At 38.1% G+C, this 17,993-nt stretch overlaps 2 protein-coding genes across 3 annotated transcripts; one reads left to right on the top strand and one right to left on the bottom strand.

Annotated features, from left to right (window-relative positions):
- Window positions 1-1,161: 1,161 nt before the first annotated feature.
- On the bottom strand, window positions 1,162-4,593 carry LOC113726502 (uncharacterized). Its single transcript, XM_027250251.2, has 3 exons — window positions 3,605-4,593; window positions 2,634-2,981; window positions 1,162-2,542 (listed from the first exon to the last, which is right to left on the bottom strand). The coding sequence occupies exons 1-3, from the start codon at window positions 4,106-4,108 to the stop codon at window positions 1,919-1,921; spliced, it is 1,476 nt and encodes a 491-aa protein (XP_027106052.1). The 5' UTR covers window positions 4,109-4,593; the 3' UTR covers window positions 1,162-1,918.
- Window positions 4,594-10,596: 6,003 nt separating this feature from the next.
- Window positions 10,597-17,657, top strand: LOC113726501 (protein DWD HYPERSENSITIVE TO UV-B 1). Of its 2 annotated transcripts, none has more exons than XM_027250249.2 (10): window positions 10,597-10,875; window positions 11,125-11,191; window positions 11,590-11,843; window positions 12,146-12,731; window positions 13,075-13,734; window positions 14,241-14,669; window positions 14,947-15,141; window positions 16,191-16,247; window positions 16,869-16,931; window positions 17,022-17,657. In XM_027250249.2, the coding sequence occupies exons 1-10, from the start codon at window positions 10,841-10,843 to the stop codon at window positions 17,106-17,108; spliced, it is 2,433 nt and encodes an 810-aa protein (XP_027106050.1). In that variant the 5' UTR covers window positions 10,597-10,840; the 3' UTR covers window positions 17,109-17,657. The 2 variants fall into 2 exon arrangements, with proteins under 2 accessions (XP_027106050.1, XP_071930933.1); XM_072074832.1 differs by having other exon boundaries at window positions 10,701-10,875; window positions 11,089-11,191; window positions 17,022-17,227.
- The last annotated feature ends 336 nt before the right edge of the window (window positions 17,658-17,993 follow it).

Below are 17,993 nucleotides of genomic sequence, written 5' to 3'. Positions count from 1 at the left end.
GACTTATCATTCTTAGCGAATAAGGAAAGTAGATGCAATTTTTAAAATCTCCAGAGAACTGGTAAAACTGCCTGTCAGATTTTCAGGAAAGTTTTTAAAATTATTCCTTTAAATAAAAGAAGATTCCAATGATTTGCTGTCCTGAAGAAGATAGATTATGAAATGTTGTTACTGGGCTGTCCTTGTGCCGGCAGACTCATTTATGCCGCTCTCTCTCACAAGTCACTGGGGAGACCATTTATGCTATTGCGACATTCTAAAATGTACGAGTCACCCACCATTCAAATATTCAATCAATAGAAACCTGTTTCCACCATCAATCCGGAAATTTGACCATTGCGGGGACACCATCATGGAGTAGATCTTTAGAAACTTCCCCACAAGCATGTACCTGCTACTGCTACCATCATTTACAGGCTTGACATATAGTAGTGAAAGTGAAAAATTGCAGGTGATGGGTGGGGTAAAGGAGGAGGCGAAATTGACTGCAAAGGCAGATCAATTTCACTTTGAGAAAGCACGAGCACTTGAGGATGGAATATGAGAAAGAGAGGGATGACTAGGAGACCGCAGGGATCTGGGACGACTTTTGCCCCCAATCCATGCCTTTGGTGCAATGATAATTTCTCACACACGCTACATCCTCAGGCCATGGAAAATACCCCCAACGAGGAGAAGGGCTTTACACTTTACAGGCTAGAGGATGGAATTGGCTCCAATTAAAAGACAAAAAAGGGAGAAGATGAAAAAGTTTACTCGCTACATTTGCAGAGGCGAGTACGAGGAAAAGATGAAGGCAAACTCCAGTACAGGATACGGAAAACTCGCGGTCAAACCACTCTCCTTGCTTCTCGAGCTTCCTCAACGTTCCATGATTCCAATGCACAGACAGGGCGGCCACGAAACCAAAACAAAATATACGAAGGAAGAAAAAGACGATGCAACTTTTGAATGAATAGCTGACTAGAAATCTAACAAAATGCCAATCTGAAAAAGATTTTTAGGGTCTATCTGCAGTTTCAGCAGGATTGGATGGGAAAAGAGCCACAACTGCTTTGCCATGTGAATTGCCTTCTGATCCAGCGGAGAAGTTTTGCTGACAGATTATTAAGATACGGTTACCTAAGGCCCAAAAAGAATAATGAATAGCAAAGGAATCGATAAAAGAAATGATGCTCATCTCTTCTGAGCATTAAATTATCTGCTGGAAAAAGTTTTAAAATTACATCTTTTCCTGACAAGACTGACAAAATGCCACAACACAGCCGGAAGCCCGTATCAGAACTGTTGCCTAAAGCAGATAAGAGCAATATTTGCCGCCAATTTGCCATGGTCTGATTTCATGGTATTAGGCTGCAACCTAGCCTTTATCCCGGCCACCAGAGAAATCCCATCCTCCAGGCCGGCAGAAAGAAATATCTTTAAATCCATAAAACCATCAAGGTTAAAGCAAGAAGACTGCAATAAAAAGAACTTGAAAGAACTGCTAAAACACTAGTACTACTGCTGAAGTATCAACCTCATCGAGGACGATTCTTCAAACTGCCCAGTTGGTATACATTTGGACGGTGAAATTAGTATGAAATCAGCATTCAAAGGTCAATGGTTCAGCCTAGGTTTTGTGCTTCCCCACCTTCCTTTACTATTGGAAGGTAACCAAAACATTAGCCTCCGCATGTTCTATCCATTACTTTAAAAAAAAAAAAAAGGAGCTCCAACCCCTTAGTTGGATTCCGCATTGAGAGCATAAATATTCATCCAGGCTCCAGGCAAGAGCCTGTGAATAATTATGCTCCATTTACAGAATAGTAGATGCATATTCAACTAACTTAATTTTGCTTAGCTCCTAATTTCTACTTCGTTAGAATATTAAAAACTGCCTACCCATATAAACAATTGCGGCACTGATCCTGTTAGGTTAGACCTCAACTTTCCAGAACACATTATCCATGTTGCTGCCGTGAGTTTTCTCCAGTGCAGCAACCTTTGCCCGGTGAGCAGCAAGCGCAAGTGCACTCTTTGCCCTTTCATCTTGAGGGAGTTCACAGGCTTCACTCATGCACCCTGACCGTAAGTCAGCTGGTGGAATAAAGCAGTCCAAAGACAAGCCAGGAACATTGAACGCCACCTCTTCAATTGTCCAAGCTTCTTCCATCCTTGTTTTCGTATGGCTCATTGCCATCTCCCCAAACCGGAAAAGTGTAACCACTGAACGACCAGAATGAGCAATCATTATACCTTCAACAGGACGATAATCCTCTAAGAAAGAGTTAATAGTGGTTTCCCAGTAAACTGCATCACCCCCATTAGATTGAATGCGCGTAAGATGTGAATCCTCCATGTGCACAAGAAGACCAGTCTTCTGGCTGAAATAGCCAAAAAGGACATGCCTAATGATCTCTGCAGGCCCTTCACTCCTTGCCTTCAGTGTCTGAGGATCAGCACAAAGCTTGAGAATGAAGCAGTCCTCCCCATTAATTTTCTTCTCTCCAATGCATCTGGCATCTGCAAACATACCGGCTGTTGTTCTTGGGTCAAGACCCTGTACAGAAGAACCACAGCCGGATGAGGTGAGAAGACAAGAAAACATAAACGAGGAAATGGTAGAAACAAAGCTTGTCACTAGTTTTAACCTGTAAAGCACGGCGTAAAGGCCTAACCGGCCCTTTCGCTGTATGAGCCCCAAGCCAAGGTGTGTGCCTCCAAACAAGCTTGCCATTGCAACCAGCATGTACCTTGCTACCGCCAACTGCAAGCTCGACATACCACATGTCAGGATTCATTTGCCACAGGACGAAACCTCCAGACTCAGCAGCTCTAGCAGCATTTCTATTCTTCACAACCTTTGTTGCAGTTTCGAATTCGGAAGCCACCATCTTCAGCTTTCCCATAGCATAAGCATTTCTAATAGAATTCTGAAGCTTTTGACCACCAGATGCAGCAGTATACTGCTGCAATATGTATTGGGCTGAAGAAGTTTCCTGCAAAATCAGAGCGCCAGATCAGACAAAATGACAACGCTGCATTTCAACCAACACAAACCTTAAACAAGATACCAGGTAACATTTACACACCACTTCCTAATACCAATTCAACCCGTATGAGCGAACCTTAGCCTCGACAAAGAGGATCATACAAATTGGTCAAGTCAGAATTTGACAATCTTGTATCAAAATTGGCGCATGCACTTCACTTAGGACAGGATTTCCCATCGACGACATGAAAAAGTTACAACCATTGCTTCAATTACATTACAGTTCAACCCACCCAAAATAAGCTTGGAATAAATCTCTACCACCTCAGTACTCAGTTGTCCCAAAAATTAGACTCCAACCACCATTCCCTGCAGCCCCACCACCAAAACACTTCAAATTAATATTTACAATAAACAGACCAACAAGTTCGATAACAGTAGTAGAATCTGTATTCGTGCTAGTCGACATCTGCATCACAAGATATTAATTAGCTACTCACAAATTAACAACCAAAATAATCAAAATCTTTCTTCCCCCGCAAAAAAAAAAAACAAAAAACAAAAAACACTAGGACGCAACTACTTAGCAAGAAATTACACGGAAAAAAAGGTTCATAAATATCGACTCACAATGGGGGTGTCTTTGATGCTGAGATGGGGCAGAGGGTCCATAGAACTAACGTGAACCGGGGCGAGCGGCGCACCCATGACACCTAGCAACAACCTCAGATCAGACCTCCTATTACAGCTTCCCCCGGAAGTGTTGTTGTTACTACTTCCGTACCCACTTGAAGTCACGGACGGGGCCCGAGAGAGCTGACCCTTCATCCACTGACCCAACCCGACCCGCTTCGACTCCCCGATTTCACCTCCATCCGGATCGGGGCCTTCCATTAACGGTGTCAGAGTCTCCCCCAACGGCCTCATACTCCCTGATCTCGCAATCAACGCTTCGGGATTCGCTACGTAGCTGTTACCACTGCTGCTGGTACTACCGCTGGTCTTCTTCCTCCGGAGCAAAGCCGAGATGGGTGAGGCGCTCCTTGCTGGGCTCTTTGATCGTGACCTCGACGGCGATAAACCCCTTACTACCTCCTCCTTTATCGCCGAAAAAAAGCCTTGCTTTTTCTCCATTTTTCACAAACTTGTACGTATAGAAACTCTCGTCCTCTAAATTTTTTTTTTTTTTATATAAGCAAAGAAATGGAGGAAAAGTTTAATTTTCCCCCTACTGAAGATGGAAATTTTCTATATACTACTACAAAGAAAAACAAGGCAGGCAAATATGGGAATGACAACCCATTCTTCTTCTAGGGAAGGAAAAGCGGATAACAATAACAGGGACAGGGTAAAAGGGAAGTTAGCTGAAGATTATGATTCAAAACGGTGGTGAGCAATGACTTGCATGGAGAAGAATTTGTGAGGGAATCGGAAAATGGGTGAGAAGAAATTTTGGGAGATTGAGAGGCTGGTTAAGAGTGTTGCGGGGATTTTGTTTTGGTGGGGAATAAGGTGGGGAAAATGAAAGCGCCGGAAGAGGAAGAGAAAGCTGGTGCTGCTGTCTGCTTGAATTTGCTCAGTAGTGGTAGCAGCAGTGATAGTAGGAGCAGTAGTAGACTTCACTACACTAAGTAGAAAGTGAGAAGTGTGTGTGAAAAAGAGAATCAGGGAGCGGTGATGCAACGCGCATCAGATGCGTGCTTGAATTCTCAGGTCTATCAGCCTTTGTGGGTCCCCACTTGCTTTTTGGTTATCGCCCTCTCTCTCTCTCTCTCCTTTTCTTTGTTAGTACTAGTACTAGTAATAGCAATGCTTAGCGAGTGCTCTCGGACGGAAGATCATCTGGAAGTTTTTTTATATATGTGAAATCCAAAAATAGTAGTAGTAAGATACAAAAATGATGATAATATATATATAATCATTATATTGTTCAGCAAATTAATATTAGCTTTGGATAGCTAAATTTTTTTAAATATTATTTTATTTACTTCATAATTGCAATTTTTTATAATCCTTTTGTCTTTTTAATAATTTTTTTATTTTACATATATTACATTATAAAAAAGTGTTACACTGGTTAGTATAAATAATATTTTAAAATTTGTTATAATAATTAGTTCAAGTAATGTTTCAAATAATATCTTCTGTCTATACAAGTTTGAAATTCTTCTAAGAAAAAGACAGATAATATTTTAAAAGGTGCTATAATAATTAGTATTTCTTTGTATGGATAAATCATTATTGTCTGTTGCTAATGGGCTGGGATGAACCCGATAACCGTCACGGTAATAACTCAAGACTGGGTGGTTCATGTATGCAGAAGTCACGGCGGCGAAGTCTTAACACGAACCTCATTGACTAAAATTGAGCTAGCCCAAGTAACTCTTGTAGGTACTTCGTGTATTTGATGTAGCTCGATCCACAGGGTACCAACCACCATGTCATCAAAGTTTGCTGGGATACGACTCATTACACAGAAAAGCACATATTAATCATACTTGTATTTCAACTATAGATTTATTGAACTGCGTTCTACAGCCCGTTTGGATTAGTTATTTTTAGAAGTATTTTTAAAATATGTTACTGAAGCAGTGTATATGAAAAATTTTTACTATAAATAATTTTTTAAAAGAATTTTTGATATATATTTTGGGATACCTTTTAAAATTAAAATACTTTTTCAATACTTTTTAAAAATTAAACTACTATCCACAACCACAACCACCACCAACACCACCCCTTCCCTCTTCTCCTCCTCCCTCCCTTTCCCCGCCAATCCTCGGCCCTCCCCTCCCCTCCCCCATTTGATTTGGTCGCGGCCAGATCACGACCAAAAGGTTGCTACCTTCTGGGGGGTGGAGGGGGATGGAGGAGAAAAGGAGGGAAGCAGGAAAAGGGAGGTGGGGTGGTGACGGTGGTGGGTGGGGATGAGGGAGGGGTGGTGATAGGTAGAAAATGTTGCAGAATTTTTTTTTTTGTTGTATATTTGTCAGTTATTTTTGATATATTGTATGGATGATATACTTTTTGAGTTGTTTTTGTTTATGTATTACCGTAGCATTGCATTTGAAAAACTTATTTTTGATAAATAGGTCAATCCAAAACGAACAATATCATAAGTCTATTTTGGATAACAATGGGTTGTCCATGAATATGTTTTTGAAAATCTTTTAAAAGTTACCTTTCAATTACCTTTTTATAGTCACACGTGTCTATTAAAAAATGTACTATAGGTTGTTATTTTTTTGAAGAATAATTTTTACATTTTTTTATAAATATTTATTCAATACATTTTTTAATCATATTTGTACCTCATATATTCGGATAAGTGCTACAGTAATTTCTTCTCATGTACTTTCCATAAAATGCAATTCAAATGGGCTCTGTATCTTTTGGGTAAAAATCCCTATAAACAACAATTGAAATGAAGTAGCGGTTGAAAATGACCCCAAAGACAAGTGCATGTAAAATAGAGAAAATTGGCTTAGGGGTTGAAATGGCTCCGATGACAAAATTGAACTCCCATTCCACTAAATAAATTGATCGGTTGGTTTGGCATCTAAAAGTAAGAAATGGAGATCTAACTCATGAATTCATCATCATTAATATTCAAAAGATGTATCAGTCGCGGACTTTTCCATCCCGAACATGGAAAATCATAAATCAATTCATAATGTTCTGTTTTGGGCCAACTAATAGAATCAAATCTAGTGCGACATAAATCACCTAACATTTCTCTGGAATAACAACTGTAAATCTGTTTGTATCAGTTTAGCTATATTCTCTTCTCTTGGAGAAAAGGGAAAAATTGATTTTAAAGAAAACAAAAAGTAAAAGTAATAACCATAAGGAAATGAAAATGAAAGATAATACATGTTAGAGGTCTCAGGGGTCAATTTTTTTTACAAAAATGAGAAGTTAATTTGAAAAATATTTAATTATAAAATATGAATATATACATTCATACTATGATAAAGTATAAAGTTTCATTTCATGAATCTTGTCCCTGTTTCTGGGATTTGCCCTGTCATTTAGCTGTGAAGAAGTTTGTATTCTGGCGGAATGGAATTGACGTACGTAGATTCTTTTATGAATGAATGGTTTAAAATATGCTTTTTTTGGTTCTGAGCCGTGTGTGTGGCATACTTGTGTTGTCATCACTTTGATTTGATTTCGTAATAAGTAATGCAGCACTGGTAATATTAGAAGACAAAAGCTCCTCCCATGCTTAATTCAAGGGCCCAAAGAACGCGTTTAACGTTATAGTACTCTTTTATTTGATAGGACGTACTCCATTTATATATATCATTCCAGACGGACTGAAGCCTGATAATCGACCACCTTTCCCACTTTATGGGACCGATTTCTTTTTATACGATCGACCACGGCATTTTTGCTAATTATCATTCTTTTAGTGGTAGTACAGTACTATTTTGCAGCAAAGCACACTTTTAATTGATGAGATAAGATTAGAAAATCAGGATAGGCGCCCTTGTTTTTATAGCATGAGATCATTAATGGAATGCAGAAATGTCGAAAGCAACGGGATAGAACGGAAAAAGGAATTAGGACATTATATCCCCCCCCCCCCCCCCCTTTTTTTTTTGTGGACTAGTTTTGACATGGCATCAATAATGCGATCGTGGGCTGTATACCATAACCATTTGCATGAAATGCATGTTCCGCCGTCGGTTCTTTTGTTGCTGTCCACAGCCCTTATTCTTCTGTGTGTATGTTCCACTATCTCCATTTTCATATACTGCATGAATTGATTTAATAATCAGGGAAAAAGGCCATATAATACTTCAACTTATCAAGAAATCTTCCTTATATATATATATATATATATAAGCATTTTTTGTTTTCGACCCAACAAGAAGGCCTTGTTTGGACTGCAGCTTTCCGTCGGAAAATTACGTTGTTTTTCGTAATCACATTTCCTTATTAGCTTTTTCCCTCACATGCATCAAATCGCTACAGTAATTTTTTTCATGAAAAATGCAATCCAAATGTTTGTTCTTGTTTGTCTGTTGATGATTGATGATAACGGTTGAATTAACATCTCATCACCTGCATGGACGGGTTTACGTCTCCACGTGCAGCCATTATTATTTGTTAGAATGCCTTCGGATACAGCAGTAGTTGTTGTTTTTTCCTTTGTTTGTTTCGATTTGGAACGTTGCCCACAAATCTCTTGGTCCGAAGGTACAAATCGGAGGATACAATAATAATTAAATATCTGCCCCCAATTTTTGAACATATATGTATATATCACCTCAATCAGTATCAATAATAATAATTCACCTCAATCTTTTTTTTTTTCCCCCTTCCAAGTACCAAAAACAGTTCGTAAAAGCGCCCCTAGCTACTGCTCTTGTCTTTTACGTAACTACTCCTACGCTAAAACAAGCTCCTCGGAAGTCAAATTAATTTGCTGTAAAAGAAGCGTTTAGGCTAATTGTTGTTATCAAAAGAAGAGAAGAGATGGCATCAATTTATTTACTCCCAAATCTCATAACGCTAGACTTGACTTGTTAAACTTCAGAATCATATTCTTACGTTGGGGATGGAAAGAAATTCTTCACCACCATCTATAATATTGTTTGCACGCACCCAAATGATTGATCGGTATAATGTTTTACGTGGGACATCATAATTACGGATACATTTTTTTGACCAAAAAAAAAAAAAAAAGGTGGGACGTCTCTGTTATGCTATTTTTATTGGGGGGGGGGGGGGGGGGAAAGGTCGACACAATCACGAGAACATCTATACTTTGGTTTGCTTCGGATCCAAGGTTGCCTGCAGTCCATTATCATTATCAATTTATCACCATCACTAGGGTTAATTAATTGCACTTTTACCCTCTTAAGGTTTCGTTGAGTTGAATGTTTGTTACTTTCTCTTTGAGAGAGAAACCATTATATGTTTATATTTGATTCGTCTGACCTCGGTTCAATTGTCAAATTAGCTACAAATGAATGAAGATTAAATGACAACATCATCTAATGCGGTTCAAAAGTATTACAAGTTATTTCTCTTTGAAAACTTTTTAAAAAATATGCAATCCAAACATCTATTTTACAAATTAATTTGCAAACAAAAAAAAAAAATCAACTGTTTCTTAAATCAAGAGCATTTTTTCATACTTAAATCAATGTGTCTCTGTATGAGAATTGTTCTAAATTCATGCGGATGCGTGGTACATCCGTCTGATCTGATGGTGGTTCAATTTTCGTCAGGTTCTTTTGGTTTAGTTGGGCTACTCCCTAGAGTAGGTTCTCTCCCGTAGGAGTAGGAGTAGGCTATGTTAGACTATATGTATCATTATGCAAAAAAAAAAAAAAAAAAAATCAAGAGTGTTTTCGGCGTTATATGTCTTTTTTTATTTGTTGCGGCTAAAGTTCTCTACTCATCTTTCTTTCCAATAATTCGACTAACTTAAGGAAAGCCTGTATTGCTAAATGATACGATCCAAAGTTACTATACTAATTACAGGCCAGGGACAGAATGCAAGGTACACCTCCACTCATTTGAACAAAAAACTGGAAGCCCCACAAAGGAAAAGAGAAAAGAAATGCAGCAGGGGATAAAGGGAAAGAGTCCCCGCTGTTTTACTTTTACCTACTCATGCATTTGCCAGCGACGGTGCATGCAGGCAGTAGTGCCCTGCAAAGCTTTGTCACAATCTTGATGCGCAAGTCGTCTTCTTTTTTCACTTTCAGGGGCTAGAGAATTGGAAGGAGACCGCTGAAAAAGCACAGCAGCATATATGGCCTTTTTTTCAGAATCAAGATGCATGGGGCTGTCGAGACGAAGGTGGAGCACAGCAGCACTATTATTATTGATTATTAGGTCAAAAAGTTATCAAAGGCTCACAATCTTGAATAGTATACCACTGAAAAGCGCTCGTTATATTTAGGTGCCAAAAGCGCTCCACTGAAAAATGTATAAATCTCACGCCTTCTTGGGGGCCCCCCAAAAAAAAGAAAAGAAAAAGGTGCTTTATTCGCGGCTGCCATATCGTCCACTATATAGAACTTTCTTTCACGAAGGCATAATTCTTGAAGGACAGGCTAAAGATTTCCACGAAACGAAGCAGAAACGTCACTTAATAGTGGTTCTATCAACTGCTCAAATTCTGAGGGAATGAATTAGTTGAAAGGTTTAAGGTTGATAATTTACTCAGCCTTAAATTCCGTCTAGTACCAAAACATTTCCACAGCACGTTAAACTTGTGACTTAAAATTAGTCTCTTTTCATTTCTTTCTTTTTTCTTTTGGAAAAAAAACACACGAGCTTTGATGTTTAATTGGGTTTGTATCATTTTCCTGACTAAAATATATACTAATGTTAACGTAACTTTTTCTTTCGCTTTGAGGAAATGTAACGTTTCTTTTGATTCTCTTGTGCCGGAGCTAGGAAGGCGTGGATCGCGAAAGATTACACGAGGCAAAGGTTTGTCCGGAGATGTCTAATACTACATCGCACTGTCCAATTTCAACTTCTACTTGTGGAGGCCCGGCCCAAGTTTCGAGACTAAATTTGCCCCAAAAATATATTGACGGCCCAAGATGCAAATTCATATGGTAGGAGCTGAGGAGCCAGGGTCCATTGTCCATGTGGCCAGAAAGTGCAAAATTTGGCTTCCTGAATAACGGCCACCTGGAAGAAGACCTCTCTTCCCAAACTCACTCAGAACGAAGATGAAGCTGCTCAAGGAAAGGAATGGACGGAGAAGGAGACTGTTAGGCCGTCACTTTTTTGTTAACTAGTTCTTCCATTAAAGACGATTGCTGCTAGTACTATGGTTAATTCCAGTGCCTCCGCCGTCGAGCAGTAGGCAGAAACGCCAACAAATTTGCCATGGCCACCATCGATATTCATACCTTAGAAAGACGGTAGTATTTCTCGTCTAATATCTACAGTTTTATTGGTTTCGAATAATTCTTTTTAGACTCCCTGGTGATTTCTAGTGTAAATTTTTGGTTTTATATGGAATTAAGTCTATCATTTTGTTGTTTTACAATACGAGGAATTTCAGCTTGCCTGTTCGTTTCTAAGTTACGATTACTGAAGTGTAACTTTTTCTTTTTTTTTTAAAAAAAAAAAATTATTGGCGCTGTAATCAAAGTTGGTATTGATTTCAGCTATTTGGATTCTTGCGACCGGCACGGTATTGTACCTACCAACGTCGTTTTGTCAGCTCTATTCAAGGTCTGTAACGATGCATTAAGTGCTTACTTTTGTTAGTTCTAAGTAATGTTTCCATTTTCATAACGATTTTATTGAGTAGGTTGGGTTTCAGAGTTGTTTTCTTTGTTTTTACTAAGATGTAAGGTACAACGCCTTGGTAAATCTCAGCAAATCTGCAATCCTTGAGGTGGATTCTTTTGCCTATGGGTTTTCCTTTATTGTTATTATTCATGTTTTTGTGATTATAAGTGTTACAATGCCTTAGTAAATTTTCTTTGTTGTTATTATTTTAATGTTTTTGCTTACACAGAGTTATTCTGCAACATAGTCCGATGTGCATTGATCCCTAGTTTCTCAAGTAATTTAGCTTGTTGGATACTTAATCAAGCCTAAGCTCTTGTATATATGTCATGTCTCAGGCAAAGGTCAGGAAAGCCCGCAGTGAAGTAGTTAGCCTTGTGATTTTGTTGGATGACTTGACGGATGATCATTTCCATCCCCTCCTTGATCTCCTCTCGGGAATTGACTTTTCTGAGATTGAAGCAGTGGACTTCATTAATAAGTCCTCTGGGTTCCTCAGCGGTGAATGCGTGTTGTCATTGATGCGTGCTATACATAAGAAGCTTCGAGTTGTTGATCTCCAAGACAAATTATTTGGAAAGGAATTTTTGTTGTAAGTACTGCTTCCATTCCTATACTTAGTATAATTTCATTTCTTTTTCATCTTGGTATTGAGAGGAGACTTTCTGTTCCTTCTGCCATTGAACTCGTCTGACCTTCTTATACCCCCACAATGGTGGTATAGAAACATGCAGTAAAGGGCTGTAAAGCTAGTAATTGCCTCTATGTTGCTTAACATTCCATGTAATTTGTTGAAGCATGAGGTTTACGACTTATGTACCACCTCTCATAGATTTGAACTATGAGATTGAATACTTAAATGTGTACTGGCTGATTGTAGATTGTCACTTGTAGGGATCTTGCTCAGCGAGGGTTAAGATGTCAAGTCTTATACTTAAAGTCTTCTCATTTTCGAAAGCTCAACATGGTGGGGAAGTTTGTGCATATGCATACGCTTAATTTGGATTTCAGTGCTTCACTGACTAGTTTTCGAGAGGATTGTTTTAGTTGTATGCCAAACCTAAAGTTCCTCTCATTGTGTGAGACAAGGATCTCTAATCTCTGGACAACAAGTGCAGCATTAGCCAAACTTCCATCTTTGACTCGACTTCGCTTTCAGAACTGTTTATGCTTGGATGAATCAGGTAGATGTTGTGTATCATCCCAAGGAAAAGCAAATGAAAGCAATGATTCAGGTTATATCCATGGTAGGTTTTATTCTGAAGAACCATGGTCTATTGATGAAGAAATCCTATATCAAAGTGCAAATGCAGAAGAGCAAGGCATGAATACAAACGATATAAATTTTGATCAAAGCACAGTGGAATATTCATCAGACAATAGCGAAGTGGATTTTTCAAGTCATCACCAGGACCGTTGTTTGCCACATTTTTTACCTGATGCTTCTGGTTGGGGTGAATTGTTTGATCTGCAAAATCAGGTTTTCTATGCGATAAATGCTAATATTCAGTGGCTCTATGCGTTGTTGATTTGTCTTCCTTCCCAACCTTCCCCTGCCCCCTTCTTTCTTCAGGAGGGATGGACTAAATAACCGAATGAGTATGTTGTTGATTTGATATTAGTCTATTTCGAAAATTTCTGGCGACAGCTGTAGGTCTATCGAGAAGGGACCATTTGTTGCAATGTGATGGCAATATGGCTCCTTTCTTGAGGATGTACTAACCCCTAAATGGCAAAAATAAGGCTATTCTCAAGAATAAAATTAGCTAAGAATCAGAGATGCTTTTTTATGCATATTAATGGCTTACTCTATGACATTGCAGAATTCTCTTGGATTATGGGACATTCAAGATGAAGTGCCCTTGCCAAGTTCTTCTAACTCAAAGCATATGCCATGTAGTGCTTCAAGGAAGTTTAATTCTTGTCATTCCTCACCAATATGCTATGAGAAATATTACCGAGAGTATATGATAGCTTCCTTGCAGAATCTGAAAAATCTTGATAACTTGCCAATTGAAAAGATTGACCGGGAGAGAGCCAAAGCAGTCTTTTCAGAACACTTCGAGTACCAGCCATATAAAAGACAGAATAAAGAGAATGTTGTGCGTATTCTGTATAAGCGCGAAATAAGAGCAACCCATACACAAGCTGGGTCTTCAAGAGAAAAGCTATCTTATTCATCATGTGACTCACCGTCCTACTATTCTAGATCATTATCTGCTGCCAAAATGGGTTCTTCTGCATGGCCTGCCTTGCACCCACTATCTTGGTTGGGTAACCCATTAAGAGATGAAAGAAGAAGTTTCCGTCCAAGGCAGTTTGAGTATCATCCCTCTGATTCAAGCCTTATGGTTTTTGGGACCTTGGATGGTGAGGTTGTTGTTGTCAACCATGAGAGTGAGAATATTGTTAGTTACATGCCATCGCTTGGAATAATGAACAGTGTCCTGGGATTATGTTGGCTTAAAAAGTATCCATCAAAGGTATGTGATTTGTTATTTTGGCCTAGCAACTAATATGGTAGTGTAAAAAGTATCTTTATGAAAACTATAATTTTCAGATGCATTTGAATCTAGATAGAATCAACAATCCCTTTGCATTTGCTAGAGTTATTTGCTAATTTTGCTAAGATGATATGTTTCGTAAGCCAATCTTTTTGTGAATGGTCTCCTATTTTCATATATTATCATGTATAATGATAGCACTGAATAAAGAATTTCATGACTCCGTGGATCTCTGCATCTTCAGTATTGTGCAAACTTTCTGAGACTGTTTATGGAGCATTGGTAGTACCATCACTTAGATAAATGGAAGAACATAGGGAAGAATAAAATGCACCTATTCTTATACTTTTTGTATGTGATTATCTTTTACAAGGAAGACCCTATCCATCAAAAGAATTGGCTTTCTAGCCTCGTTGTTCCTTCAATAATATGTCCGTCCTGATTTGTTTTCTCTCCTTTCCTCTGTTTTGTTTGCCCAATTTCAGCTTGTCGCTGGTTCTGATAATGGTTCGCTTAGATTGTATGAGATCAATCATATGTCTCAAGCAAGTGTCGGTTCTGGTTCTGTTGCCTTTGATGACTTTGATCAGTTAACATCTGTTCATGTCAATTCGGCCGATGAACTGCTTCTTGCAAGTGGATACTCAAAGCATGTTGCGTTGTATGATATTAGCACTGGAAGACGCTTGCAGATGTTAACTGATTTGCACAGAGAGCATATTAATGTGGTCAAGTTTTCAAATCACTCACCCTCTATTTTTGCCACATCATCATTTGATCAAGATGTTAAGATGTGGGATCTAAGACAGAAACCAAACCAGCCTTGCTATTCTACTTCAAGTTCTCGTGGAAATGTTATGGTCTGCTTTTCTCCTGATGACCAGTATCTTCTTGTTTCAGCTGTTGACAACGAGGTAATAATTTGCATAGTGAACTATAAGTACTCTACTGTGAGCACCACATTGTTTGGGGTGTACATGTTAGAATTTGAAATTTGGGATCTTTGCTCTCAGATGCAAAATATTTCTTACTAGCAGTTTGACTAGCTTCTGGAGAAATTCTGAAATATAGCCCAATTAAATGGGTTCATGAATGTAAGGGTTAGACAAGACAAAGAAATGATTTCAATTTATTGACTCTGGATTCTGTAAAAATATTGTATTAGGCTGAGAATAAAGGACTCTTTTGCAGGTCAAACAATTATTGGCTGTTGATGGAAGGCTTCATCTAGATTTTAGAATATCTTCAACAGGAAGCTCTCAGAACTACACTCGTTCTTATTACATGAATGGAAGGGATTATGTTATTAGTGGAAGTTGTGATGAAAGTGTTGTCCGAATTTGTTGTGCTCAAACAGGGAGGCGGCTTAGGGATATTTCATTGGAGGTAAATCAATGTTTTTGTTATAGGGATTCATGAGGATACATTCACTGGCACAATAAGTAAAATGTGTATGCTTGCATATGCTTAGATGATTCAATTAGGGGAACAATGTCTTTCTGGGAGTATTTTGAATGATGGATAACTCAAAGCTGTTAATGTTTGTATCTTTTGTTGGTAGGTTGGACTGTGTTGACTATTATGCTCTCCTTTTGTAATTATTGTCACATTTGTGTTTTATTAGCAGATGTTTTAATTAGCAGATGTTTTAAGCTAATAAATATTCTTGTATGGAAATGAATGATTCATTCATTGCACAATTCTGTTTTGAACTAAGATAAGTTTTGGTTTACACTAGAAAGCTTTAAATTTTATGGATATATTTTTGACAATGAATTTTTTGTTCACAGAACATGCAATCTTCACATTTAAAGCACTCCTAGGTGGCAATGTTGTGAACGGAAACACAAAATCTATAACAAAAACATATGACATTACCTTTTAACATAATGCTGACAGGCAAAGTAATAAGATACATTACCTTGTAAGATGAGACGTGATGCTTTCATCAGAAAAGAAGAGAAGATGCTGAAAGTATTTAAAATTATAAAGGGTAGAGCACACATTATCTCAGAATTTGATATGCATTGAAGCAAATGTATTCTAACATATGACATTGCAAATACTTAGTTTGATGCACATAAAAATTCCACTGGACATAGTGGCTGTGGTGTTAGAATGATGTATTTGTGGCTAAATCGCAAAGGTGAGGTTTAACTATTCAACAGTGGCACTTTGCTTCCCCTTTCTCTCCACTAAAAGGAGAAAATAAAAGAGATAAACCAAAAAGGGTTTGAAAAAACATTACCTACTGGCTTATGTGAAGGCATGATGATGACAAGGAGAGTGTGGCACACTTGTCTGAGATGTATGAAAATTGAAAGAATGCTTCTAGATGGGTCTAATGGTTGTTTGGAATATGTTATGTCTTAAGATATGTTATCTTGTCTGGAATTCAACTTTACAAGATTTGTACTATTTGTTGAATTGTGCAGGGTAAAGGTTCAGGGGCCTCCATGTTTGTGCAGTCTTTAAGGGGTGATCCTTTTAGAGTGAGTTTTACATTGTCTGGATACTCCTCTAAATTACTCACTAGTTCCAATTATGAAACTTTACGACTTTTGTTTGTTTGTACATTCTCCTGTTAGAGGATTGAGTAAATCGCAATCATTGTTTCATCTGTATGAGAATATTCCCAGTGCTTTTAAACAAAATGTAAAGGCATTTTCAACTTGATGGGTGTATCCTCTGTTCAGAACAAAGTAGGTTGGCCAGAACCTTGAGAAACTGTGGATCATGACTCTATTTGTCCAATGAATTGATAAGCCTTAAAGTCCACTGGTGCCTATATTCTTTGTATTCAGATCTGTAGCTTTTATCTTTATCATTCTTCATTTCTTTTTTCTCCCTCTTGTTTTAATTTTCATTTAAAGGAGTTATTGATTATTGTTTTGTTGATAGGGGTAAGATTTGATTAAGTAAACAATTGAGAAGGTAATTGGTTAGCTGTGATGATGATACCGATGTAGATAGGAATTAATATGTTCGAATTCTGAAGGAGTATCACTTTGATTTGTGGTAGAATGAGTTTGTGAAGCTACAATTACCATGACGGTTGTGGTCTCAGGATCGCAAGTTTCCTTGTTATTGATAATTCTCTTGTTGCTTCCCAGGATTTCAACATGAGCGTTTTGGCTGCTTACGTTCGTCCAAGCTCAAATTCGGAGATCGTTAAGGTCAATTTTGGGATTCAATCTTCCGTGAATGTTTCAAGTTTCACATTCAATTCCCAGGGATATGCCTGACAGTTTCAACTGATCTTGCAGGTCAATTTGCTGGCATCCAATGACTACTTTGAGAAAGTACACTTGTATAGTCGGTTTTCTCATCCATTGCATGGTTTGGGAGGTTGATGTCTATCAACTTTTTGTATGCTTGTAAAAAGCACAAAGAACATTGTAGGGTGATCTCGATTATGAGGCCCGAGTCTTAGAAACTTGGTGCAGTAGTTATGTGTACAACTTCTTGTGCATACCGTGACGTGTGTTTGTGGGCGTATGTTTTGAGACAGAGATGATGTTACATTTCTCTGCTGCATGCATCACTTGAATATCAATTGAGTGGACGAGAATGATAGATGGGAACTACAAAGCTACAGCAGCTAGTATTATGTATCCAATTCCTGAGTGACTGATGCTGGTGTACTTAATTGGATGTGCTTAATGATGGATGTACTGCGTTGGGTTGCGCTTGGTGCTGTCAAAAGGAGACTCCTTGTCAACCAGACGCTTCTGTGTATAATGATACTATCGCTGCCAACACAAGTTGGTTTGGTTAGTAAGGCCAAACCCTTTCCACAAAAGATGATGTATTTGAATCTCGTTGTCGATACGAGAACTGTATTAGTAGACGATCTGTAAGTACCGTTATAAGCAATCTATGATTTCGGAGGCTTGCCCTGATTCATGATGGCAGTCGAATTCATTCAAAACTTTTTACCATAAAAAAGGTTAATTACACTTTGCTCCCCTAAACTTTGGGGTAAGCAACACTTTACTCCTCTAAACACAAAATATATACACTTTATCCCCTATTGACATCAAATTTTAGAATTCCATACAAAAAGTTAGTGAATTGACATTAATGCCCATATATATTATTTGTGTGGACAACTTTGTCCATTAGGCGGGAATATTGGTGCATAAATAATAAAACCTCATGTAATGTTAAAAAAAGAAAATAAAAAAGACTAAATAATCTTAAATGTCATTGGCAACAAGTTAAAAACTTCTAAAACT

The sequence above is a fragment of the Coffea arabica genome, chromosome 2c (genome assembly GCF_036785885.1).
Source record: "Coffea arabica cultivar ET-39 chromosome 2c, Coffea Arabica ET-39 HiFi, whole genome shotgun sequence".
In the NCBI taxonomy this organism is placed as follows: Eukaryota; Viridiplantae; Streptophyta; class Magnoliopsida; order Gentianales; family Rubiaceae; genus Coffea; species Coffea arabica.
This window is presented reverse-complemented; position numbering and strand designations above follow the sequence as displayed.

Bases quoted from the DNA above. Each gene is read 5' to 3' on its own strand.
- LOC113726502 (XM_027250251.2), bottom strand. From the start codon at position 4,108: ATGGAGAAAAAGCAAGGCTTTTTTTCGGCGATAAAGGAGGAGGTAGTA. The intron at 2,982-3,604 runs GTGAGTCGATAT...CTGATTTTGCAG, and splicing joins GCATCAAAGACACCCCCATT to GAAACTTCTTCAGCCCAATA. The intron at 2,543-2,633 runs GTTAAAACTAGT...TCTTCTGTACAG, and splicing joins CTTTACGCCGTGCTTTACAG to GGTCTTGACCCAAGAACAAC.
- LOC113726501 (XM_072074832.1), top strand. From the start codon at position 10,841: ATGGCCACCATCGATATTCATACCTTAGAAAGACG. The intron at 11,192-11,589 runs GTCTGTAACGAT...GTCATGTCTCAG, and splicing joins TTTTGTCAGCTCTATTCAAG to GCAAAGGTCAGGAAAGCCCG. The intron at 11,844-12,145 runs GTAAGTACTGCT...TGTCACTTGTAG, and splicing joins TTTGGAAAGGAATTTTTGTT to GGATCTTGCTCAGCGAGGGT.